Here is a 25524-nt window from a genome sequence, read left to right on the forward strand (position 1 = left end):
ATCAAGGTTAATTATTTCCAATCCCAATGGGCAAAAGTATTTTTTCCCAGTACTGGACAGTCCACTGAGTTTCTGCCTCCCAGTTCATTTACCAAGTGGTACTTTGACCAAAGGAGCTTGAAGCATTGATAGATTTATTTATTTACTTACTTACTTGTGAATTTTTCTAGAATAGTGAGATCAAAACAATTTTTGATTGCACATCCTTAATAGGAGAAAAATTATTATATGCGCATTTACTATTGAAGATATATTTAAGAACGACAAACCTATGATGTAATATAACAAAACAAACCCACTATACAATAACAGGAATTAAATGATATCAACACTGAACATTTTAATATTACATTTTATTTATCACTAGTACAATTAATCTACTCTCATTAAATTGTTACTAATCTTTTTAGAGGCAGCAGTGTGATTGAGTATGTTTCAATATTTTGCAGAATCTTGGTTCAAAACTGTAATATAATTTAAAGTTGTCTCAGTTATATATTGCTGAATAACAAAATTACCCCACAACTTAGTGGCTATAAATAATTGTGTTATTTTTCACAATTCTACCCATTTTCTAGGACTCAACTAGATGCTTCTTCATTTAAACTCCCTCTTTAACACAAATTTTACATAGAAGCTACTATACACAATGTTGATTTAATAGTGTCTAGGAAAAATTAAAGAAATAGGCTCTGAACCACATTCATGCAATGTAAAGTAGAGGAAGGAGAAAAGTTCCAGCACTAAACAATATTATCATCCTCCATTTCACTCCTGTTCAAGCACACCTTCTATGCTGATAATCAAAGGTTTAGGTAAAGTGGTTCTTTCTGCCCTCCCTACATTCTGTCCCCATGTTATTGAAATAATAATGAGGAAAGCTCATTGTAAATAAAGTTTCCCCCAAATTTTCCCAGAATTGTGATGTGGAAGTAAACTGGTATATTCTGCATATAATGTATAAAATCATGCCAGTATAAAGATAACTCAACGTTACATATAGTCAAGAAATGATGGTAAATATAATTACTCAGTTAAATCAAGAAAATCAAGGTATAATTTTAGGTCACAGTGGGATAGCCAAGGTGAAAATCAGCTTTACCACAATCTATTACAATGACTATACTAAAGCAATGAATACAGACTTTATTATAAATATCATATATTTTATATTATAGAAAGGAAATAATGTATATGAACTGTAGTAAAAGGGGGGTATAAATATGCCAGGGGCCATTTTGAGTAGCAGTCCACACATAGAAATTAAAATGCTTAAAGAAAAAATGTATCAGAATATCTGATGAAATTAAATCTATGTCAACTACCAGTGTTAACCTAAAAATAAAAGACCAAAGTGAGAATCAACAAACATTTTTTTAAGATCCAAAAGCTATTCTGGAAGCACTGATTCAGGCAGAAACTTAGTGTTCCAACTAGGAGTTGATGGTAAGGGGTATTTGAGAAAGGTAAGGTGAACCATTATATAAATAGACAGAAGGGATTTCTAGAGGTGCAGACAGACTACATAATAATACTAATTCTAAAGAAGGTATCTCATTTTCAGTCAGGAAGTTATAATAGCTTTTTTGTTGTTGTTGTTGTTGCTATCTTTGCCAAGGGTTTGGGATATAATGCTGCTTTAGGTCCACTCCAAAGGTTATTTTGCCAAGTTTTAACATTCCAAGGCTTTGGGATGGCAGCTCTGACTCCATTTTAAAGTGGCACCATTTATATTCTTTTTACATCAGTAATAACTTTTAATTCTCTAATTCTAAATATCCAATGCTCAATCGCTGATAATCCTATGCCTGTACTCTGATATTGAATGACAGTTCAAGACCAAACAGAGAATGTTAACTGGGCCAAAGCTGGAACTTATTTTCCATTGATGTACATATATTCCAACTGATAAATAATATGTTTTGAGTGAAAATAATGAATCTCTCTGAGGGAACTGGAATGCAATGGTTGGTATTATTTGCCTTTGACCAACCTATAAAGAGATAATTCCAGATAGATGGAAGAACCACATCATATTACTATATCAGCATCTAACCCCTTAGCAAAATCTAGACAAAAATCAGGAGAGAAGGCTCATGCTCTCTCTGTTTATCTGCAGATAGGCTCTCCAGTACACTGTCTGCCCATGGAAAATGCTCAACAGGTGTTCACTGTATGAAGGAATAAATGAAAGAATATGTACACTGGTTTTAGTGTACATAAGTTGAATAGGTGACAGCCTACTGGAAAATTCTCTGGAATCACTTAGAATCACCTGAATTTTAAAAAGCAAATTAACTATCTCTTCAATGGGGGATGTCAATTCAATCACATGTTCATGGAGAGTGTCCCATTCATAAGTGGATTTTCATCATCTTGCAAATTGACGAGTGACGGCCATAACAAGGGACATCATTCCAAGCCCATGAGTGTTGCTGAGGTGCATTCAGTATAACACAACGTTCCTTGAAATCACTGGGTTCACCTGGATGCCAGAATCTGAAAGAGGAAAAAAAGATGGGGATGTGTCTTCAAATAATGAGAAAGTTAGAGTCAGTGAGAAGAGGGTGCAGGGGTTGAACTGTGTGGAATGCAAGGCAGACATGCCCAATCATCTCTCCCCCACTTTATCATGCAGTTTTTGTCTCCATCTGTGTCTCTGGCATTTCCCTTGAAAACTGTGCCTACATCACTCAGTCATCTGATTGCATTAAACACTTTCCAAGGAGGTATTCTGGAGTCTCTGCTCTATTTGTCCATGCCCCATTCCAGGGGACTGTCAGTCCATGGGCTCCCTTAATGAATGAAAAGGTTTACCCTGGTCCCAAGTCTCACTGCAGTTTTTTTGTAATGTACTGCTTTTGGAGTCTAAAGAAGTATTCAATAATTAAGAATCTATGAATCCGCTGCTATGCCTGTTATCTTGGTCAAGTCATTTAATTTACCTCATTTACATATCTAAAAATAAAGAATTGAGTAACATACCTGTATATTTCACATACAATATAAGAATCAAAAATAGTGACGTACTAAAATGTACTAAAGTACTTTAGAGTTTTAAAAGACCTATATAAATATGGGATATTATAAAACTATCAGAATTTAGTTCATTTGCTTCATGAGATAATAAATATTAACAATTGGTTATGATCTTAATTGACATGACTCTGTGTTTGTTTAGAGACATAAACATGTGTTTAAAAGCACAGACTTTCGTGTAAAATAGACCTGGCTTTAAAAACCATTGTCACCACTGCTGGATAACATACTCTGAGTTATCTAAACTCTAAACTTAGATTCCTCAGCTCTACAGTGAGAGAGATAATAATGTGTACTTCATAGAGTTCTTGTGATTATTAAATGAGATAATAAATGAAATTATTTAACTGAGTGCCCAAGAGTTAACAGAAGGGTGAGATATTTTATTTTAATATCTGATAGTTTGGACACCCTAACATGCATGAAGATCCAGGACTTGGGGTTCCTTTATCTAGTACTATACTCACGTGGCGCTTTCATTGTATGGTGTCCCATCAACCCATTGCCAGGCTCTTTTCCCCTCTGGGTCTGACAGCCCCACATAATAAGCAAACTTTCTATCCAGGTTCTGAGTGATAAAATTCTGAGAGAGAAAAGAGAAGAGCTATGGCTTACGAGTATTCAGGTTGAATTGAGTTTCTTACGGCCTTGGGGAGAACAGAAGGAAAGGAGAGATGATCCAGCAAAAGCCACATGGGAGCCCTGCCCAGGAGTGTAGGCCTTCTCTGGCTGCACAGTACAGGATCATTGACATCACTTGTGAGCCTGATGTCTGTCTTAGTCTACTCAGTCTGCTATAACAGAATATCACAGACAGGGTAGCTTACAATAGCAGTATATTTCTCACAGTTCTGGGGCCTGGAATTCCAGATTGAGGTACTCACATGGTTGGGTAAATCCCTCTTCCTAATTCATAGCTGGCACCTTCTGGCTGTGTCCTCACATGGTGGAAGGTGAGGTAGCTGTTTGGAGTCTCTTTTATGAGAACATTAATCAGATTTATGAGGGCTCCACACTAATGACCTAAGCACCTCCCAAAGATCCCAATTTCTGATGCTATCACCTTTGAGAGTTAGAATTTCAACACACAAATTCAGAGAGGACAACATACTCAGAACATAGTAATGTTCAATTGCTATCATGATCACAATGAATTTTCACCTCAGACTCACTCCTCTCTTTTCTTCATTAAGAGAGGGAACTGTTTCAAGTTAGACAAGAGTAAACCTTTGCAGATGAGATCATTTTCCTTTCACAACCTCACATTTTTTTATTTTATTTCCCTATTTGACTTAATGCCACTTCTCTGTTAGTTAATGATTTATAAAATATTCACATATTTAAATAATAAACTGATATTTTTCAGGCTAAAATATTTTCATCCTTCCACTCATAACCCACATATTATATGTCTCCATTTGTTTTGGGAGAGTTTAGTTTTATGGAAGCAGAAAAAAAGGTATTGAATGACTTAAGAAGCCTTTCCTATTCTATTGAATGCCTTTGCCACAGACAAATATACGAAAGCAATGAGAACCTCCTCCTTTGCCAAGAGAGGTGTGCAAAATCCAGGCTGGGTTTTTGACACATTATCTATTAGAACGTACCTGCTCTTCCTTGGTGTTGATCACCAGCAGGTGAGCCTTCATTCTTAAGCAGTTCTTTTCACTCTCCGTCCAATTTTTGTTTCCAGTAGAAATAAAGTAGCAATTCGACCTAAATGACTTCCATTTCTTTGGACAGCAGCTCCAGTATTTCTCTATAGTGACAGAAGACCATGTAGGTGCAATATAAGAAAAGTAATTTTCAAAGTGTGTATTAAAATTAAGGACTGAAGAAGAAGCGGTGGAGGCAGCAGCCCAAACCAGAGGGAAGGAGGAAGGCAGGAAGCCCAAGAGCCCGAGCCATAGTCACAGCGCCAGAAACCCCTGTGCAGTGCTGCCCTAACCCTTGGTCTGACCCTCACAGTCGGGCGTGGTGGGGGTGTAGGCAGGGGTTACATAGCAGAGATCAGCGACCTGGACCAGCATATTGAGCAGCTGTGACACTGCAAACTCTTTGAGGAAAGTGAAGTCAAGGTCCTGTGTGCTAAGACCAGAGAGATCTTGGCAGAGGAAAGCAACGTGCAGAGGGTGGACATGCCAGTCACAGTATGCAGCAATGTTAACGGACAATTCTATGACCTCAAACAGCTGTTCAGAGTGGGTGGTGATGTCCCTGAGACCAACTACCTCTTCATGAGGGACTTTGTGGATTGTGGTTTCTACAGCGTTGAAACATTCATCCTGCTGCTGGCACTTAAGGTTCACTATCGTGACAGAATCACCCTGATCAGGAGCAACCACAACAGCTGTCAGACCGCCCAGGTATAAGGCTTCTCTGATGAGTGACTGCATAAATATGGCCTGGTGACTGTGGCACTGCTGCCCTGAGACTTTTGTCCACCTCAGCCTGTCAGCCATCATTGATGACAAAATCTTCTGCATGCATGAGGGCCTCTCCCCTCCATCTGGACACTTGCAGATCCAGATGATTGACTGCAAGCAAGAAGTGCCTCAGGGGATGGGCCCCTACGCGACCTGCTCTAGTCTTTCCCCAAAGACACAACACACAACAGGCTGGGAGTATGAGCCCACATGGGGCTAGCTACTTATTTGTCAATGACATGGTGGTCCAGTTCAGTACAGCCAACAACATTGACATGACCTGCAATCAACAGCTAACATGATCTGCAGTGCCCACCAACTAGTGATGGAGGGTTATAAGCAGCACTCTGATAAGGCTGTGCTCACTTTGTGGTCGGAACCCATGACTGCTACTGCTGGGGGAAAGTGGCAACCATCTTGAAACTGGTTGACCATATCCAGAAAGATTTTATCATCTTTGAGGCTATTTCCCAAGACAGACAGGGCATTCCCCTCTACAAAGCCCGTGGCTGACTAATTCCTGTGACCCCTTCCACCTTTGCACCCGCTTCAGCCTTTCTGTCCCTCAGACCACTGTGTAGCTGCCCTCTTCACCAGATGGAGGCTGGACATGGGGGTTATATTCCCTGATTTTCTCTCCCCACAAAGAGGGCAGTTTTGGAGAGTGAGATCTTTCTCAGCTGAGGCTTGGGGCCTCAGCTCCATGCTCCTCTCCCTTCCCACCTGATCCCATGGAGTCTCCAATAATTTTTGTTTGCCCTCATTTATTTCCTTTTTCTTTTGCCTGCCTGTTTTTAGGTAAAGATTTTGAGGAAAAAATAATTGTAATAGAAAAAATAGACTAATTAAATTAAATTAAGGACCAAGGCAAACCACATGGAAACCAAAGTCAGTTGTGTGGTTCTGGAATGTAGTATCACACCTATCACCTTCCCTGAAGGCTGAACAGCATCTCCTATCACAGGAGATCCACTAGACTCATCCTCTCGATTCCACCAGACGCTCTTTCAGTGACTGAGTCTGGCAGGCAGCTGGTGGGTGGAAGCAAGCAGAGAGACATATCCTGGGATGCATTGGGATGTTTACTGGATGCCTCTGGGCCTGGTACTGGTAAAAGCAGGCCTTGAAGCATTTTTCCTGTCTAACAGGTCTAACAAAGTCATGCACAAACTGTGGATTGCTTATAGCTTCAGGCAGGTGGCCTAGGGCCAGGCAGCATCTGACATTAACCTGTGTCAAAGTCCCTCCCAAAGAGCCCAGAACCAATACACCAAGTGGCCAGCATCAGAGCAAGACCCAACAAACTTCACAAACAGCATATCCAAAGATAGCTCACAGCAGGCACTAAACTCTGCTGAGGAGAATACTATTATTTTCTTTTTAATTTTTTGCTTCTCTCATTTCTATTTCTTTATTTCCTTCTTTTTTGTTTTTTCCTTCCCTTTTTCCCCTTCTTCTTGTCTTATTCTTTTTTCTTTTCTTGTTCTTCATTTCCTTTTCTTTCCTTATTTTTCCCTTTTTTCTTATTCTTCCCCCTTTTTCTCTTTATTTAATTTTATATTTTATGTTGTTTTTATTTATTTTTTGTTTCTTTTTGGTCAACACCTGCACAGCAGCTCACACACCATAGTAAGAGTTGAGTTTCATAGTCAGAAAGCCTGAGGGTCCATCCCACATACAAATGGGCCAACAGCAATCAAGAGTGAAGTATAAAAGGGAGACCCACAAAACCCAAACAAGGGATATTCCAAAAGCACCCAGTGCAGGAGACCAAAGAGATCACACCACTGGGTCCCAAAGGACACCTGCTACATAAGGCTACCACATGAAAACTGGGAGTCATAGTAGATCTATCTAATATGTAAATAGAAAAAGATACCCAAAATGGGGAGACAAAAAAATAGGCCCAAAACAAAAGAACTGGAAGACTCTCCAGAAAAAGAGCTAAATAAAATAGAGGCAAGCAGTCTATCAGATATAGAGTTCAAAGTAATGGTGGTAAGGATGTTCAAGGAACTTAGTGAGAACTATAACTGCATGAAAAAGGACATAGAAACCATGAAAAAGAACCAGATGGAAATGAAGAATACCATAGCTGACATCAAGAATACATTGGAAGTAATAAAAAGCAGGCTGGACAAAGCAGAAGATCAAATCAGCAATTTGGAAGACAAGGTAGAAAAAAGACACACAGTCAGAGCTGCAAAAAGAAAAAAATCAATGATTAAAATAAAATTTAAAAAAAGAAAAAAATTAAGAAGAACAATGACAGGTTAAGAGAACTTTGGGGCAACAAGAAACATAACAACATCCACATTAGAGGGGTACAAGAAGAAAATAGAGAGAGCAAGGGGTCCAAAATCTATTTGAAGAAAGAATGACCAAAAATTTCCCTAATCTAGTGAAGAAAAAAGACACATAAGTACAGGAAGCACAGAGTCCCAAACATGATGAACACAAAGAGGTCCACACCAAGACACATCATAATTAAAATGGCAAAGGTTAAAGGCAAAAAGAAATCTTAAAAAGCAGCAAGAAAAAAAGCAGGTACCCTGGCTGGCGTAGCTCAGTGGATTGAGCGCGGGCTGGAAACCAAAGTGTCCCAGGTTCGATTCCCAGCCAGGGTACATGCCTGGGTTGCAGGCCATAACCCCCAGCAACCGCACAATGATGTTTCTCTCTCTCTCTCTCTATCTCCCTCCCTTCCCTCTCTAAAAATAAATAAATAAAATCTTTAAAAAAAAAAAAAGAAAAGAAAAAAAGCAGGTAATCACTTAAAAGGGAGCCCCATGAGACTGTCAGCTGATCTCTCAACAGAAATATTTCAGGCCAGAAGGGATTGACATAAAATGTTCAAAGTGATGAAAAACAAGGACCTACAACCAAAACTACTTTACCAAGAATATGACTTTTGGGTTGAATATTATGAATTAAATTGTGTTCCCCTAAAATTTGTATGTTAAAGCCCTAACCTCCAATGTAACCAGGTCTTTAAGAAGATAATTAAGATTAAATGAGGTCAAGAGATGGAATGCTAATCCAGTAGAGCTAGTGTTTTTATAAGAAGAGACACCAGATATATATCTATCTCTGTTTTCTCTGTCTCTGTCTGTCTCTCTCTACTTCTGTGTGCAAAGAAAAGGCTTTGCGAGGACAGGAGAAGGTAGCCATCTGTAAGGTAGAAAGAGAGGCCTCAACAGAAACCAATCCCGCTAGAAAGTTGATCTTAGACTCCAAGCCTGTGGACCTGTGAGAAGATAAGTGTCTGTTGTTTAAACCACCTAGGTTTCTTTTTTGTTCTGGCTGGTGTAGCTCAATGGATTGAGCACCAGCCTGTGAACCAAAAGGTTGCTGTTCGATTCCTGGTCAAGGCACATGCCTGGGTTGCAGGCCAGGTCCCTGGTGGGGGGCATGCAAAAGGCAACCACACATTGACATTTCTCTCCTTCTCTTTCTCTCCTACCTCAGGCAGGTGATTGATGTCAACATCAACTGTCAAAAAATCATGTTTATAATATAATACTCTTGATATGACATTATGAAAGTGGTACTTTGTGTCTGTGATCTTCCTCTCAAAAACCAATTAGCCCCGGTCTAATTATAGGAAAAATACTAAACAATTTCCAATAAAGGGGCATCCTACAATATACTTGGCCAATATTCCTCAAAGCTGTCAAAGTCATCAAAAACAAGAAATATCTGAGTAACAATCACAGCCAAGAGGAGCCTAAAGAGACATAAAAACTAAATGTAATGAAGCATCCTTGATGGAATCCTAGAACAGCAACAACAACTAAAAACCATTAGGGTTGAAAGAAGGTGAAGGGATTAGTCAGAGGATATATATGTGTGACCCAGGGACATGGACAACAGTGAGGGGATTGACTGTGGGAGTGGGGGACCAGATGAGTGGAGGGGGCAAAGGGGGAAAATTGGAACAACTGTAATGACATAAACAATAAAACATTGGGTTGGGCAAGAAGTTCATTTGTTTTTTTTTCTGTAAGATGATGCTAGTAGTGTTTAGTTGTCTTTACTTTCATTTAAAACAATTTTGCTAGAGTGTATTATGACAGTTGACATATCAGCATGCATTTTTTTAAATTATTAAGACTGGTGAATTTTTGTGTAGCCATTTTAATATCTAAGATGGAAAAATATGCGACATTTTCAGCATATTGTGCTTTATTACTTCAAGAAATGTAAAAATGCAACTGAAATGCAAAAAAAAAGATTTGTGCAATCTACAGAGAAGGTGCTGTGACTGATCTAATGTGTCAAAAGTGGTTTGTGAAGTTTCGTGCTAGAGATTTCTTGCTGAATGATGCTCTATGGTAGATCAGTTGAAATTGATAGTGATCAAATAGAGGCACTAATTGAGAACTATAAATGTTATACCACACAGGAGAGAGCCAACATACTCAAAATATCCAAATCAAGGATTAAAAATCATTTGCACCAGCTTGGTTGTGTTAATCTCTCTGATGTTTGGGTTCCATGTAAGTTAAGCAAAAAAAACCTTGACCATATTTTCACATGCTATTCTCTACTTAAACATAATGGAAATATTCTGTTTTAAAAACAAATTGTGATGGGCAATGAGAAGTAGATACTTTACAATAATCATGGGGCAAGCAAAATTAACCACCATCAACCACACCAAAGGCCATTCTTTATCCAAAGAAGGCAATGTTGTGCATATGGTGGGGTTAGAAGGGAGTCTTCTATTATGAGCTCCTTCCAGAAAGCCAATCAATTAATTCCAACAAGTACTGCTCCCAATTAGACCAACAGAAAGCAACACTTGACAAAAAGCATCCAGAATTAGTCAATAGAAAACACATAATCTTCCATCAAAATAATGCAAGAGTGCATGTTTCTTGGATGACAGACAAAAACTGTTAAAGCTTGGCTAGGAAGTTCTGCTGCATCCACCTTATTCATCAGACATTGCACCTTCAGATTTCCATTTACTTCTGTCTTTACAAAATCCTCTTAATAGAAAATATTTCCATTCTCTGGAAGACTGCAAAAATTACCTGGAAATGGTCTTTGCTCAAAAAGATAAAAAGTCTTGGGAAAATGAATTATGAAGTTGTCTGAAAGATGGCAGAAGGTAGTGGAAAAATGGTGGATATGTCGTTCAATAAAGTTATTGTTGAAAATGAAAAATGTGTCTTTTATTTTTACTTAAAAACAAGACAAACCTTTTGGCCAACTCAATATTCTTTTCTTTTTAAAATTTTTTTGTATTGCTGTTCAATTACTTGTCCCCATTTTCTGCCATTGCTTTCCCTTGCCCTGCCCACCTCCCTTTCCACATTCAATCCTCCCCCAAGTTGTTCTTGTCCATCCATGGGTCTTTTATACATGTTCCTTGACTTGACCCTTCCTTTCTTTCCCCCATTATTCCCCCCCTCCCCTCTGGTCATTGTCAGTTTGTTCTTTATTTCAATGTCTCTGGTTGTATTTTGCTTGCTTGTTTGTTTTGTTAATTAGGTTCCATTTGTAGGTGAGATCATATGGTACTGGTCTTTCACCGCCTGGCTTATTTCACTTAGCATAATACTCTCCAGTTCCATCCATGCTTTTGCCAAGAGTAGGAGCTCCTTTCTTTCTGCTGCGTAGAATTCCATTGCGTAAATGGCGCCACAGTTTTTTGCGTCACAGTTTTTTGATCCACCCATTTACTGATGGACACTTAGGTTACTTCCAACACTTGGCTATTGTAAATTGTGGTGCTACCAACATTGGTGTGCACAGGTTCTTTCAGACTGATGTTTCAGGATTCTTAGGGTATAATCCCAGCAGTGGAATTATAGTGTCAAAACCTTTGCTCATATTTTAATTGGATTGTTTGACTTCCTGTAGTGGAACCATGTGAGTTCTTTTTATATTTTGAAGATCAAACCCTTGTCCGAGATATCATTGGCAAACATATTTTCCCATATGGTTGGTTCCCTTTTCCTTTTACTGTTTTCTTTAGCCATGCAGAAGATTTTTAATTTGATGAAGTCCCATTTGTTTATTAATTTTTAGAAATAAATAAAAATTTTAAAATAACATTAGGTAAAAACTAAGAAAATTTGAATAAACTATGAACTTTAATTAATGATAGTGTATCAATACTAGAGGTTCATTTGTTGTAAGAAATGTATTTTACTAATGTAGAATGTTAATAATTAAAGAAATTATATGTCTAAGAGAGGGGAGTAATATGGGAATTCTCTGTACTATCTATTCAATTTTGCTCTAATTATAAAGTTGTTCTTTAAAAATAGTCTATTTTTCTAATTTAAAATATTCACATTCATATTAAAATCATCTTTATATCATCACCATCATCATCTTCATCAAACAAACTAGACTTTCTCTCCCTGTAAGAACATTTTATGTATTCTCCCAGAAATTTTTCATGCATATGCAATATATTTTCTTAAACCACAAATAGATTAGATCTCTCTAGAGAAAGTTTTATTTTTTAATCTTCATCAGAGGGCATGCTTATTGATTTTAGAGAGAGGAGAAGAGATGGAGAGAGAGGAGAGAAACATCGATGTGAGAAAGAAACCTCTCATGTGTGCTCTGACTGGGGCAGAACCTGCAAACTAGACATGTGTCCTGACTGGGAATTGAACCCACAATCTTTCAATTTACAGGACCATGCTGTAATCAACTGAGCCACAATGGCAAGAATTAGAGAATAAGTTTTAACTGATATGTGAGAAAAAGAGCAAGAAGGTACACAAAAAGTTCAGGAAGAAGTGAAGACTCAAGAAATCAAAAAGCAATGTAATCTTTTTGACAATTAAGATAATTACCTCATATAAGTAAAATCATATAATATTTGTCTTTTTTGGTCTGACTTATTTCTCTCAGCATAATATTCTCTAGGTCCACTCATGCTATCTCAAAAAGTAATATTTCATTCTTTTAATGGCCAAATAGTATTTTATTGCATATATGCATTTGTCCACTTGTCTCTTGGTGGGCACTTAGGTTATAATCTAAAGGACAAAATAAACATGCAAACAAAATAGAAACAAACCCGTAGATACAGAAAGCAGACTGATGGTTGACAGAGGGAAGGGGCTTTGAGAAGCTGGGTGAAAGGGGTAAAGAGATTAAAAAGTACAAATTGGTAGCTACACAATAGTCACAGAGATATAAATTATAACATAGAGAATAGAGTCAATAATATCGTAACAACTATGTATGAGGTCAGGTGGATCCTGGAAATATGAGGGGACCACTCTGTAAAGGATTGATACCTGATTGTCTAATCACTATGCTGTATATCTGAAACTAATACAGAATAATATTGAATGTGACTGTACTTAAAAAATAAAAAAATGAAAGACTACTTTTTGCACAGATATATTAAAGATATTCATATAAGATATTTAGGTCCTATATATTTTTACAATTAAAGCTTGAAATGATCATGAGACTCCACCTGTTAGTAAAATCTACTTGTGACTCTTCTCAGAAATATTGATTGGGGATCCTTACATAATATAGTCAACAACTAAATTAGAGAAACATTAATTTTTACCTTCCATGGTTAAATTTTCTTTCATACACTCCAATTCTGTGTGGATAAATTCTTTTGCAGTCTTTTTTTCTTTAAGAAGCTGAGCATATTTTTGGAAAAAAACTGAAAAAGAGAATAAGAACATTCACTTTCCTGGTAGTGTGATGACTTTGCTTTTCATTATTACTCTCTTGCATTCTTTATACAAAGAAAACTTACAAGTGCCCAATTACTTGAGTAGGAAGATCCTGACTATGGGAAAGATTTCCTTTCAACCCATATTCAACGTAATCCCAATCCTGCTGATTTTGAAATCAGAAATTTATCCAGGTATAGCTACAAGATCAGTACTTGAAAGAGACATGGCAGTTCCATTATTATGGGTCAAAGGTACTTATGCATATTCTTCTCCAATATAAATGTATGGTCAACAGGAAGGCTAAACTTGGAGGAGGAGGAATAGAGAAAAAATGGTTTCTGCTTCCACCACTCTAGGAAAGTCACCCCTGTAATGGTCATCAGTAATATCCCAGGGCTCCTTCTTAGTTTTCTTCCTCTTTTATCTCCTGCAATAGTTAACCTCAGCTCTCTCCCCACTTACCTCTTGATTTTAGCCAGGCCCACTGAGCCCAGGCCAGATTGCCAAATCACAAAATCATGGGTAAAATAGCTGTTTTCATCCGCTAAGTTTTACACTGGCATAATTATTAAGCAGCAGGACATAACTGATACAATAACCTTCAGAGTAAAAACTCATCCTCTTGAGAATTGTACACAATACTTTTCATGACCTGAGCCCACTTCTTTCTCCCACCCACAACTTCATTTCTCACAGTTCACTTAGCACCATACGTTCTAGTCTTTTATTCTTAGGTTTCCCCACCTTTTCCCATATTCTCTAACATCTCTGTGTCATCTCCTTCAGAAAACCTATCTCAGCCTCTTGCGCTTCTTGCCTGTGCAATACTACCGCACAACCTTGTAACCACTGGTTCAGGTGATCAGTTGCTACCATTCTCTGAACTTCTTGACACCAATGCTTGGATTCTGTCTGACACAGTGTCTGACATAGAGTCAATGGCCATTATTGCTTACTGAATGACCAAATGAATGAATAAAGTATCTGCACAATATATATTAGTTTTTATGTCTTTTAACAATTTGATAAATTCTTTTTATTAATCTTCACCCAAGGATATATTTATTAAATTTTTTTGAGAGAAACAGAAACATGGAGGTAAGAAAGAAACATCAATCTGTTGCCTCCTGTATATGTCCTGACCAGGGATCAAAACCACAACCTAGGTATGTGTCCAGAGCGGGAACTGAACCTGAAACCTTTTGGTGAACAGGATGACACTCCAACAGCTGGGCCACCTCGTCAGGGCTTTGATAATTCTTAAAACCAAGTATATGCAGATATTACCTATTTGCCAAATTGCTTTTTAGATTTCACATTTTGCCCAGGACAGAAATAATTAAGGTGAAATTTCCATGGGAAACACTTTCTGTTATATTTCTTCTCATTTCCTTTTCACCTGTTGTCCCAAAATATATACCTGTGCACTCAAAATGTCCTGGCCTTATAAAAACCAAGAAAATAAAAATTTGTCCTCATACAATTAATGTAAACATAACAGTTTATAGATTTCACTTCACAACACAAACACATGGACATACATATACTCTTCAATGTCTATAGAGCGGATTTCATTGTTTTTGTAGAAAATTAACTAATTTCAAATAAAAAAACATTTCCTATGGATTCCCACTAATGATATCCACCCCCACAGAGAAGATTCATCCTAGATTTTTGGATAAAAATCTTTCATCCTAGATTTTTGGATAAACCCTTTGTTAAATATTAGAATCCAATGAACACCATCTCTTTGTGTAAAGTGGACATTTCTCATAGTTTTATTTGGATACTTACTGATGAAAGCAACAAAAAATGAGATTGCCAATAACAGCAGAAGCATCAGCAATGAGGAGAAGAGTACCTTGGGAAAGCCAGGGTTACTTTTGTGAGGGCTGGTCTTCTCTTTGGGAGCTAAAGGAGAAATTAAATGTTATTTTTCCCTTTTCATTATATTTGATTATGGTATTATAGTTGTCCCAATTATTCCCTCTTTTCCCCCCTCCACCCAGCACCTACCATTCCCTCAAGCAATTGTCACAGCATTGTTCACATCCATGGGTCATGTGTGTAAGTTCTTTGGCTACTCTATTTCCTATAATGTACTTTGCATCCCCATGCACATTCTGTAACTGCCTATTTGTACTTCTTAATCCCCTCACCTCTTCATCCATTCCACCTTACCCCCTGCATCTGGCAACCATCAAAATGCTCTCTGTCCATGATTCTGTCTTTCTTGTTTGCTTGTTGTTTTTTAGATTCAATTGTTGATAAATATGTATTTATTGCCATTTTATTATTATAATTTTGATCTTGTTTTTCTTAAATAAGTCCTTTTAAAATTTCATATAATTGGTGATGATAAACTCCTTTAGTTTTTTCTTGCCTGGGAATCTCTTTGTCTACCCTTTGATTCTAAATGATAGTTTTGCTGGGTAGAGCAGTCTTGGCTGTAGGTCTCTGCTTTTTATGAGTTTGAATAATCCTCACCAATCCCTTCCAGCTAGCAAATTTTTTTTTTGAGAAATCAGCTGACAGTCTTATGAGAACTCCCTTGTAGGTAACTCTCTGCATTTCTCTTGCTGCTTTTAAGATTCTCTCTTTATCTTTAATCTTTGGCATTTTAATTATGATGTGCCTTGGTGTGGGACTCTTTGCATCCATCCTGTTTGGGACTCTCTGTGCTTCCTAGGCTTGCATGTCTATTTCCTTCACCAAATAGGGAAGTTTTCTTTCATTATTTTTTCAAATAGATTTCCAATTTCTTGCTCTTTTTCTGCTCCTTCTGGCACCCTTGTGATGAAAATGTTGAACCTCTTGAAGTTGTCCCAGAGTCTGCTTACATGATCCCTGTCTTGATTTTTGTTTTTAATTTTTTTTCTTCCTGTTGTCCTGATTGTTTTTTGCTTCCTTGTGTTCCAAATCCTTGATTTGATTCTCAACTTCATCCTCTCTACTGTTGTTTCCCTGTAAATTGCTCTTTATTTCAATTAGTGTATCCTTCATTTCTGACTGGGTATTTTTTATGCCATTGAGGTCCTCACTAAGTTCCTTGAGGGAACTTATATATATAGATATAGATATAGATATAGATATAGATATAGATAGATAGATAGATATAGATATATATGATATTGTATATATACATACATATATATATAATCTCCTATAATCAGTCTTTTGAACTCTGCATCTGATAGATTTCTTATCTCCATTTTGTTTTATTCTTTTCTGGAGTTTTGATCTGTTCCTTCATTTAGATCATGTTTTTTTGTCTCTCATTTTGGCAGCCTATCTTGGTAGTGTGCCTTAATGTAGTAGGTCTTCTGTAGGGTCCAGTGGCACAGCCTCCCCTATCACCCAAGCTGGGTACTCAAGGTGTGCCCTGAATACACTCTCCTCTTGCAGTTGAGCCTTGGTTGCTGTAGCCAGGTCAATGGCAGGGATTTATACAGTTGCTACACAGATGGGCTATGACCACTGACCTTAAGTCTCCATTCTCCATGGAGGATCAGCTGGGAGGATCAGATGTAGGGGAGGGTAGCAGTGCTTTGGCCTTGTGGGTAGCTGTCCACTGGGTATGCAGGCTCTGGACATTCCCAGGTGGTGCAGACCAAGGTCAGCCCCCACCTGTGTTTTCCCTTGAGCCAACCTGCATGAGCAATAAAGCAAGCTGAGATGGCTGCTACTTGTGCTGGGCTTGGAGATTCACAGGAGACACTAAGCTGTGACTCTAGTTTGGCTGCTGCTAGTGCAGGACCTGAGGCCACTTAACTGTTGTTATTTGACAGGATTTTGAAAGTTGTGAAGCATGAGCCAAGAAGCCATCCATATGGAAAAGTCATAGTTAACAGTTTGGGTGGGCCCATAAGTTGGGTTGGATGGAGTCTCAGGGGGTCTCCAGGGTGAGGCAAACAGTGTTAGACAGGTTAATGGAGTCTCAGGTAGGGCACCCCCCTGCCGGCTCCGTTGATTCCTGGGGAGAGGGCTCAGAAAAGTGACAATGGCCTCTGCCTACCTTTCTGTCTGAAGCAATATGTCCTCCAGCTCCTGCCTTGATGCCAGACAGTTCAGTTCTTCCTTTTATGCCAGTTGTGCCTTTCAAGCTGCAACTCCAGCTCTGGAGCTCAGAGGAAGTGCATCTGTGTAAGCCCACATGTGGGTTCTTTAAGTGGAACTGCTTGGAACTCTAGACGTTTCTTCCGTCAACTCAAAACCCACTGGTTTTTGCAGCCAGAAGCTAGGGGGACTTATCTTACTGGCACTGGATCCCTGGGGTGGGGGGCCTGGTGTGAAGCTGAGACTCCTTGCTCCTGAGATATCCCTCCTGAATTTTTACCCACCACATGTGGATGGGGGACCAGCCTATTCTGCATCTCCACCACTCCTGCCGGTCTGGATGGGTATGGTTTCTTTAATTCTGTAGTTGTCAGACTTCCATTGTTGTCAGAACTCAGTTTCTGATGGTTCTGAGTGATGGTTGTCCTATATTTCAGTTGCAATTTTGATGTGGTTGTGTGAAGAGGTGAGCCATGTTTACCTATGCCACCATCTTGAATTAGTTTTATCAGTAGTAAATTCTGGCCATTACTTACTCTTTCTCCTTTTCTTCCTCTTCTCTCTTTTCTTGGATGGCATACTATTACTAAAAGTTTGATATTGGAAGCAATGTAAAAATAGGAAAGAAATAATGTTCATTGTAAAAACTTTGAAAAATATATAAAAGCACAAATCCTTACTATTGAGGACAACTATTGTTAATATTTTGGGTATATACCTTTCCAGAAATTTTTAGAGTGTTTATATTCACATGCACATTTTCCCACATGATTGACACACCATATATACTACTTTTTGAACTCTTATTTATTTGATATGCTATATCAAGAACATTTTTCATACCATATTTTCTCCTATGACACTATTATTGTGGCATACTCTTTCATTATATATTTCATTAATCTTCCAGACTTTCTATTTTTATTGAATTTATTGGGGTGACATTGGTTAATAAATTTATATGGGTTTCAAGTATACATTTTTATAATACACCATTCATATATTGCATTGTGTGTTCACCACTGTCACTATTTATCACTCCTTTAACCCCTTCTACTTGCCTCCAACCCAACCCTTTCCCTCCAGTAAACACCATATTGCCGTCTGCATCTATGAGCTTTTTTTTTGCTTAATTCCTGCACCTATTTCATTCAGCCCCCCAATGACCCCTCACCTCTGACAGCTGTCATTTCATTCTCCATATCAATGAATCTGTTTCTATTTTGTTTCCAATTTTAACTACTTTAAATAATGCCATAGCAGATAAATCTTTATAATCGACCCTCATCACAGCTATAGGATAAGGTCAGATCTTTTAGTCACTGTTTCATGGTTAAAAATGATTTTCTCAAAGTAATGACCAAAAAAGCCTCTCAGTAATGTATATTATGATCTCATTTTTAGATAACAAATACATATATAAAAGTGTATATTTTTGACTGGAAGAATATATATTTAAATAGGTTATCATTATCTGTAGATGAAGAACAAATTTTAAATTTTATGTACTTCTAGTTTAAAATTCTTTTACAATGAATATTTTAACATAATAAGGAATTGATCTATATTTTTAAAGGGAAAAAATGTTTCAGAGCACTCTCCATATCTCCACAGAGGCGTTTTGAAAAACATAAGCAATCATCACCACCCTCTCACAGCTTCTTATACTCTACATGTCTTTTTCTTCTCTTTTGCTCTATATCTGAGATACCATAGATGCTACTCAAATTACCTTTTATCTACTCCCAAACTTAGTTGAATCCATCTCAGAGGTGCAGTATGCAATGGATTTTCTGATTACAGAGCAATTTCCCTTGAGATATAATGGGTTTTCTTTGTAAGATTTTCTACTGTTTTATCTGCAATAATCTTTTGTTCCACTTTAGTCCAGTACAAACAAATATACCTACAACACTCTCCACCCAAGCTCTTCTCTAACTGGTCAAGAAACAAAGCCCAGTAGTTCACCAATCTGCAGGGGTAATTTAGTGGCTTTATTAATCCTGACTGCAGTCTCACTGAGCCTCAGAAGACACAGGAGGATAACTTTCTCCCATAATTAGCATTCTCCTTAGCTCAGGACTACAGTGGATTTCTCACATCTTGGTTTTGTTACAGGACAATCCCTAATACTTACTTTCTGTCAACTTAATCTTCTGGAATCCTATAGTTCCAAATTGTGGCCATTCAGAAAACCAGCATCTAATACCACCTATGCTTTGTTTATACTATTCTCTCTTCATCCTTCCTCTCATCAATTCTGACCACAATAAAAAGTTTCTTACCCGTAGGAGGCTCTGATTTGGTGCCTAAAGACTTGGATGCATTTTCGAACTTCACTTCAGCATAAGTGATCTCTGAAGCCATATTAGACGAGACCTTCTGCTCTTTTCAAAAAAATCCTTTCCATCTCCTCTTTAAAACACTTTTAAATGAAACCAAACACTACAGCAACTTTTTTCATACTTCCTATTATGCAACTGGATAAGAACAGAGGCCCCAGTTATGCAAATAGCTCTGAAAAGTATCTCAGGAGAACTAAAAACCTCAAGACAGAAGCCCATTCTCCAGGGTCAGCACAGTGAAAACAACAGCCTTTAAATTTATGCTAGCAAAGATAATACAGTAGGAACTCAAAGGGTAGGGAAAAGAAATAGGAAGGCATAGAAAAAAGAAACAGAGAAATCTTTCCTGAGAACTGTGTTATTTGAACTCACCAACAAGAGTAAAATGTATATTTGCATCTACATGCAAACATAATTATTTGTACACCAACCAGTCTTGGCTTATACTCACTTAAGCTACATTCGCCTCTCCATTTGTGGCTGTAAAACTCATGTCAGCTTCCCACTTTGAATAGTTACCATCCTCCAATGTACGAGGGAAGTGAAACTTTAGGTCAAGTATCTTCTCTTTTTTAATTATTTTTATTGTTATTCTATTACAGTTGCCCCATAGACATAGATCATATATCTTCTGAAACTGCCTCTCAGTGCTCTCTGCTTTTCCCTGTTGTTCTTAACTAGCTTCATCATGAATCTTCAATCATTTTGCTACGATCACTTCCAGCAACTTCTGAAAGTGGACGTCAGAGGAGTAGGCCGCCCTTCTCTACTCCGTCCTTTCCTATCTCTTTAATTGCCACAACAGCACAACAAAAGGCTATACAGTTACTTGTAACTACTTTTTAACAGTTAAGATAATTTAATGAAATCACAATTTAAAAGGAGATAAACTGAGTGCTACATATATCTTTTTTTCCAAAGGCCAAGAAACAAAAACTCCAAAAATTTAATCCTCTGTGTGAAATCTTGGCACACATACTGGCTCCCTGCTCACAGTTGATTCAGCTGCCCCCAAGTAATCCTCTTTCTTCTAATCTCTCCCACTTAACTCATCCCCCTCCAATAACACACACACACACACATTTACCTCTATATTTATTTCTATATCTAAACATTGAAAATATGAGTTCACACTAATACCTTTAATTCTAATCCAGCACTAAGAGTTCCAGTTTGCTCTTTTTCCACATTTCTAACTCCCTTCTGTGACAGTAAGAAATCTGCTTCTATTCACCTGGCCAGCATGGCTCGGTTGGTGGGAGTGTCATCCTGTAGACCAAAAGGTTGTAGGTTCGATTCCTGGTCGAGTCACATACTCAGGTTTTGTTTTGAACACTGTCCAGAAGCGTGCATATGAGAAGGCAACCAATCTATGCTTCTCACATTGATGCTTTTCTCTCTCTCTAAAAGCAATGAAAAATGTCCTCCAATGAGGATTAAAAAAAAATCTACTTCCATTATCTTGAATTTACTTCCTTATTTGATCAATCCCCTGGATATAACCAATCTTATACTCTTGCTGCCATTTCTTCCCTGACTAAGAAGTCTTTCTCTCCTGATTGGGCTCTGACTCCCTAGTCCAGGTCCCTACTATTGGAACTGGAGAGTATTATGCTAAGTGAAATAAGCCAGGAGATGAAAGACAAATACCATATGATCTCACCTATAAGCAGGACCTAATCAACAAAACAAGCAAGCAAAAATATAACCAGAGAAATTGAAATAAAGAACAAACTGACAGTAACCATGGAGCGGGGGAGAGGGGTAATGGGGGGAAATAGGGGAAGACTCATCAAGGAACTTAAATAGAGGACACATGGGCAAAACCAAAGAGGGTAAGATTGAGGGTAGGAGGCAGGGACAAAGGGGGTTAAATGGAAACAACTGTACTTTAACAACAGTGAAAAAGAAACCCACAATGAGATACCACTTAACACCGGTTAGAACGGCCATCATAAACAAATCAACAAATGACAAGTGTTGGAGAAGTTGTGAAGAAAAGGGAACCTTAGAACACTGTTGGTAAGATTGCAGACGGGTGCAATCACCAGTCTGGAAAACAGTATGGAATTTCCTCAGAAAACTAAAAATGGAACTACCTTTTGACCCAGCAATTCCACTACTAGGATTATATCCTAAGAACACTAAAACACCAATCCAAAAGAACCTATGCACCCCAATGTTCATAGCAGCATTTATTTACAATACTCAAGCATTGGAAACAGTCTAAGTGCCCATCAGTAAATGAGTGGATCAAAAAACGGTGGTACATTTACACAATGGAATATTACACAGCAGAAATAAAGAAGGAAGTCCTGCCTTTTGCAACAGCATGGATGGAACTACAGTATTATGCTAAGCAAAATAAGTCAGGCAGTGAAAGACAAATACCATATGATCTTACCTATAAGTGGAACTTAACAAAACAACCAACCAAGCAAAATAGTACCAGAGACATTGAAATAAAGAACAAACTGACAATAACCAGAGGGGAGGGGGAAGGGAAATAATGGGGGAAAGAAGAGGAAGGGTCAATCAAGGCATGTGTATTTAAAGGACATATGGACAAGGACAACCAGGTGTGGGAGGATTGAATGTGGGAGAGGAGGGCTGGGCAGGGCAGGAGAGAGCAATGGGGGGGGGAAATGGGGACAACTGTAACTGAACAACAATAAAAATTTAAAAATTTAAAAGATTTTATTTATTTATTTTTAGAGAGAAGGAGGGAGAGAGGGAAATACTGATGTGTGAAAGATACATCGATCAGTTGCCTCTCTCACATCCCCAACTGGGGATCTGCTCCACAACACAGGCATACGCCCTGACCACGAATTGAACAGATGACTTGTTGGTTCACAGGGCAGCACTCAATCCACTTTTTTATTTTTTTACTTTAAATAATTTTTATTTTTTAATTATAGTTGACATATCATATTAGTTCCAGGTGTAAAACCCAGGGATTAGACATTATATAACTTAGCGATCATCCCAATAACTCTAGTACCCATCTAACATCATACATAGTTATAGTTATTACAATATTAACTATATTTCCTATACTGTACTTTATATCCTCGTGATTATTCTGTAACTACCAGTTGTACTTAATTCCTTCACATTTTCCACCCATGTCCCAAACCCTCTTCCATCTGGCAACTGTCAAAATATTCTCTGTATCTATGAGTATGTTTCTGCTCTGCTTGTTTATTTTTTAGATTTAACTATTGATAGATATGTATTTATTATTATTATTATTATTATTGTTCTTACTGAAGAAGACCCTTTCATTTTTCATGTAATGAACTTCTTTAGCTTTTTCTTCTCTGGGAATCTCTTTTCCTGTCTTTCAATTCTAAATGATAGCTTTGCTGGGTACAGAAATGTTGGTTATAAGTCCTTGCTTTTTAAAGTTTCTGTTGAGGACTCAGCTGACAGTCTTATAGGAGCTTCCTTGCATGTAACTAACTGCTTTTATCATGCTGCTTTTAAGATTCTCTCTTTGCCTTTAAACTTTAGCATTTTAATTCATGTATCTTAGTGTGGGCCTCTTTGGATTTGTTTGGGACTTTCTGTGCTTCCTGGACTTGTATATCTATTTCCTTCATCAGGTCAGGGAAGTTTTTCATCATTATTATTTCACATAGGTTTCAATTTCTTGCTCTCTCTCTTCTCCTTCTGGCACCCCATAATGCAAATGTTGGTATGCTTGAAGTTGTCCCAGAGGCCCCTTATGTTACCAGATGGGGACTGGGCCCAGAGTGGGTCTATCTCAGGTCAACCAATAGGGTGTGAGTTTTTGACTTTGTGCAGGAAAGACTTTATAACACAAATCTAGGTGATTTGAGAGTGATTTATTAAAGCTGGGGACAGTGGAACAAAGGAAGAACCTAAGGTAGAAGAAACAAGAAGAGTGAATCTAGGTGGTGCTGTCAGTCTGTTTTGGTTCCCTAGAAACGTTATAGGAAAGAAGTGAGCCAAGGTGAGGCTGCTGTTAGCTCACTGGGAAGTGAAAGTCACAGTGACAGGACTGAGCCAAGGTGGGGCTGCTTTTAGCTCATTGGAAAGTCAGAGAAAATGGGAGCCTTGGAGACAGGTTCGGGGGGACACCCAGGACAAGTTGCTGCTGCTTGCTACTCCCCTGGTTGCAAGTCTCATGGAGACCCTTCAAGTTTAGGAGTAAAAGAGTAAAACTCCATGCTTAAGAAAAGGCTTGGGTGTGCTCCAGAGTATATTAAAGCTTGGTCCTTTGAAGCCTGCAGGTGGCTGCTAAGCAGTCTCAGTCCCCATCCAGGTAGCTTAGCTTGCTCCCAGCTGCTCCAGTGGTGGAGTCCACTTGGCTTCTGCCCATGCAGCTGCTATGGAGACAGAACACACAGGGCATGGGGTGAGCATATTAAGGGGTGAGGTAGGAGTGGCAGGAGAGGGGGCTTCTTTTTTCCCCTGGAATTATATTAACTTAGGTATGGTATAGGCCAAGTGCCTTTTCCAAAGAACCAATTAATTTCCCAAGCTTTTGTGGGCTTTGGATGGGAATCTCTTCTCTCCCAGGCTTGACTGACAGGCTTCTTTGTGGCATTTTGATGTCTATTGTGCATGTACCTGCTTTCACCTACTCCCACCTGGCAATCTGGTACCAGAGTGAGAAAAAGAGGAGTGTTAATCTCCTTGGCAGAGCACAATGCTGTGATCCCCTGGAGTGTAAAGCTGTACCTTCCTGGCCAAGCAAACAGACTTATGTTCCCCAGTTTATTAAACTCAATGTCTAATTCCCTTTTGCTCACCTTTTCTATGTAACAGTAGGTCCTAAGACCTAAACCATCTTCTGTTCCAGGAAAGCAAAGAAAGAGACTTAGAATACTCCTTGATACATGCTAGTAAGGACACCAAGATAGTCAAAAGATGTGTCAGTGGGCTGGCCTGTGAGAGACACCTCAGTTAAATACAAAGAAACAGACCAAAAAAGGATGAGATGCAATCACTGAATGAAGACTAGAGGGCCCTGTCTGAGGAGCCATCATAAGTTGGAGCAGGAGCAAGGACAGCACACACAAATAACACACTGCATATACAAAGCACTCTTAACAAGTAAAAGCACACAAAATATGTCAAGGGAAACAGATGACATAGCATCAACAGCCCTGTGAATGACCAGCAACTGACAGGTCCTCTTTCAGACTGACATTTTAACTACTACGCTGAAAAAACAATTATTGGAAAGTACTACTGTTTATTGAAAAAAAACTACAAATACCTAGACTGCCACATTTTTCTCTTCTGCCACTACTTTTAAAAAGAAGGATAAATTGAGACTTCTGATCAAGACAGAAGTGTAGGTAGACATGCTTCACCTCCTCATGCAACCTAAAAAGAATTACAACTAAATCTTAAAACACATAACACCCAGAACTGTCAGAAAACCAAACTACATGGAAGTCCAATAACTAAGGATTTAAAGAAGCCACATTCATCCAGATAGGTAGAGGGGCAGAGTTGTGGAGACAGGAGAGGTGCAGTGTGGAACAGAGAGGTGGCAGTGGCTGCGGAATGGGCATAGGTGGTCCCACGTTCATGTGTGGTGAATAAAAGTCAGGAGGGATACCTTGAGAGCAAGTGATCCCAGACCCAGGCCAGACTGCACAGCCCAGGATTCCAGCACCAAGAACATATATCCCATAACTTCTGGCTGTAAAAACCAGTGGGGGTTGGGGCAGTCAAAGAAACTGCAAGATTTTCAGGAAACTCTTCTCAAAAGGCCCACACAGTCTTAAAACTTATGTAAGACCACCAACTCTGGAATTCAACACAAGGGCAACAGCTGGAAGGGCGCCAATTGCATACAGGGAATGGATGAAGTGACTGGAAGTGAGGTGAATGGAGGACAAACCCCCAGAAGCCAGGCAGCAGCATGGTCCCCTCTCTGAACCCTCCCCCAACACATAGCCACAAAGCAGTGAAGCAGGTTGTCCCACCCTGGCAGTTATCTAA

At 38.5% G+C, this 25524-nt stretch overlaps 1 protein-coding gene and 1 pseudogene across 2 annotated transcripts; one reads left to right on the top strand and one right to left on the bottom strand.

The window, feature by feature from the left end:
* Positions 1-336: 336 nt before the first annotated feature.
* Positions 337-19626, bottom strand: LOC123819418 (C-type lectin domain family 4 member A-like). 2 transcript variants are annotated; one of them, XM_045839766.1, is made up of 7 exons: positions 19480-19614; positions 17731-17780; positions 14933-15049; positions 13021-13122; positions 4647-4798; positions 3507-3622; positions 337-2499 (listed from the first exon to the last, which is right to left on the bottom strand). In XM_045839766.1, the coding sequence occupies exons 2-7, from the start codon at positions 17771-17773 to the stop codon at positions 2355-2357; spliced, it is 675 nt and encodes a 224-aa protein (XP_045695722.1). In that variant the 5' UTR covers positions 17774-17780; positions 19480-19614; the 3' UTR covers positions 337-2354. The 2 variants fall into 2 exon arrangements, with proteins under 2 accessions (XP_045695722.1, XP_045695721.1); XM_045839765.1 differs by lacking the exon at positions 17731-17780 and having other exon boundaries at positions 19480-19626.
* On the top strand, positions 5001-5991 carry LOC123819341 (annotated as a pseudogene).
* Positions 19627-25524: the final 5898 nt, after the last annotated feature.

The sequence above is a fragment of the Phyllostomus hastatus genome, unplaced genomic scaffold (genome assembly GCF_019186645.2).
Source record: "Phyllostomus hastatus isolate PE091 unplaced genomic scaffold, TTU_PhHast_1.1 phas_contig_308, whole genome shotgun sequence".
NCBI lineage: Eukaryota > Metazoa > Chordata > Mammalia > Chiroptera > Phyllostomidae > Phyllostomus > Phyllostomus hastatus.

Bases quoted from the DNA above. Each gene is read 5' to 3' on its own strand.
- LOC123819418 (XM_045839765.1), bottom strand. From the start codon at position 19,561: ATGGCTTCAGAGATCACTTATGCTGAAGTGAAGTTCGAAAATGCATCC. The intron at 4,799-13,020 runs GTAAAAATTAAT...CTGTCACTATAG, and splicing joins AGAAAATTTAACCATGGAAG to AGAAATACTGGAGCTGCTGT. The intron at 2,500-3,506 runs GTGAGTATAGTA...TTCCTCTTTCAG, and splicing joins CCATACAATGAAAGCGCCAC to ATTCTGGCATCCAGGTGAAC.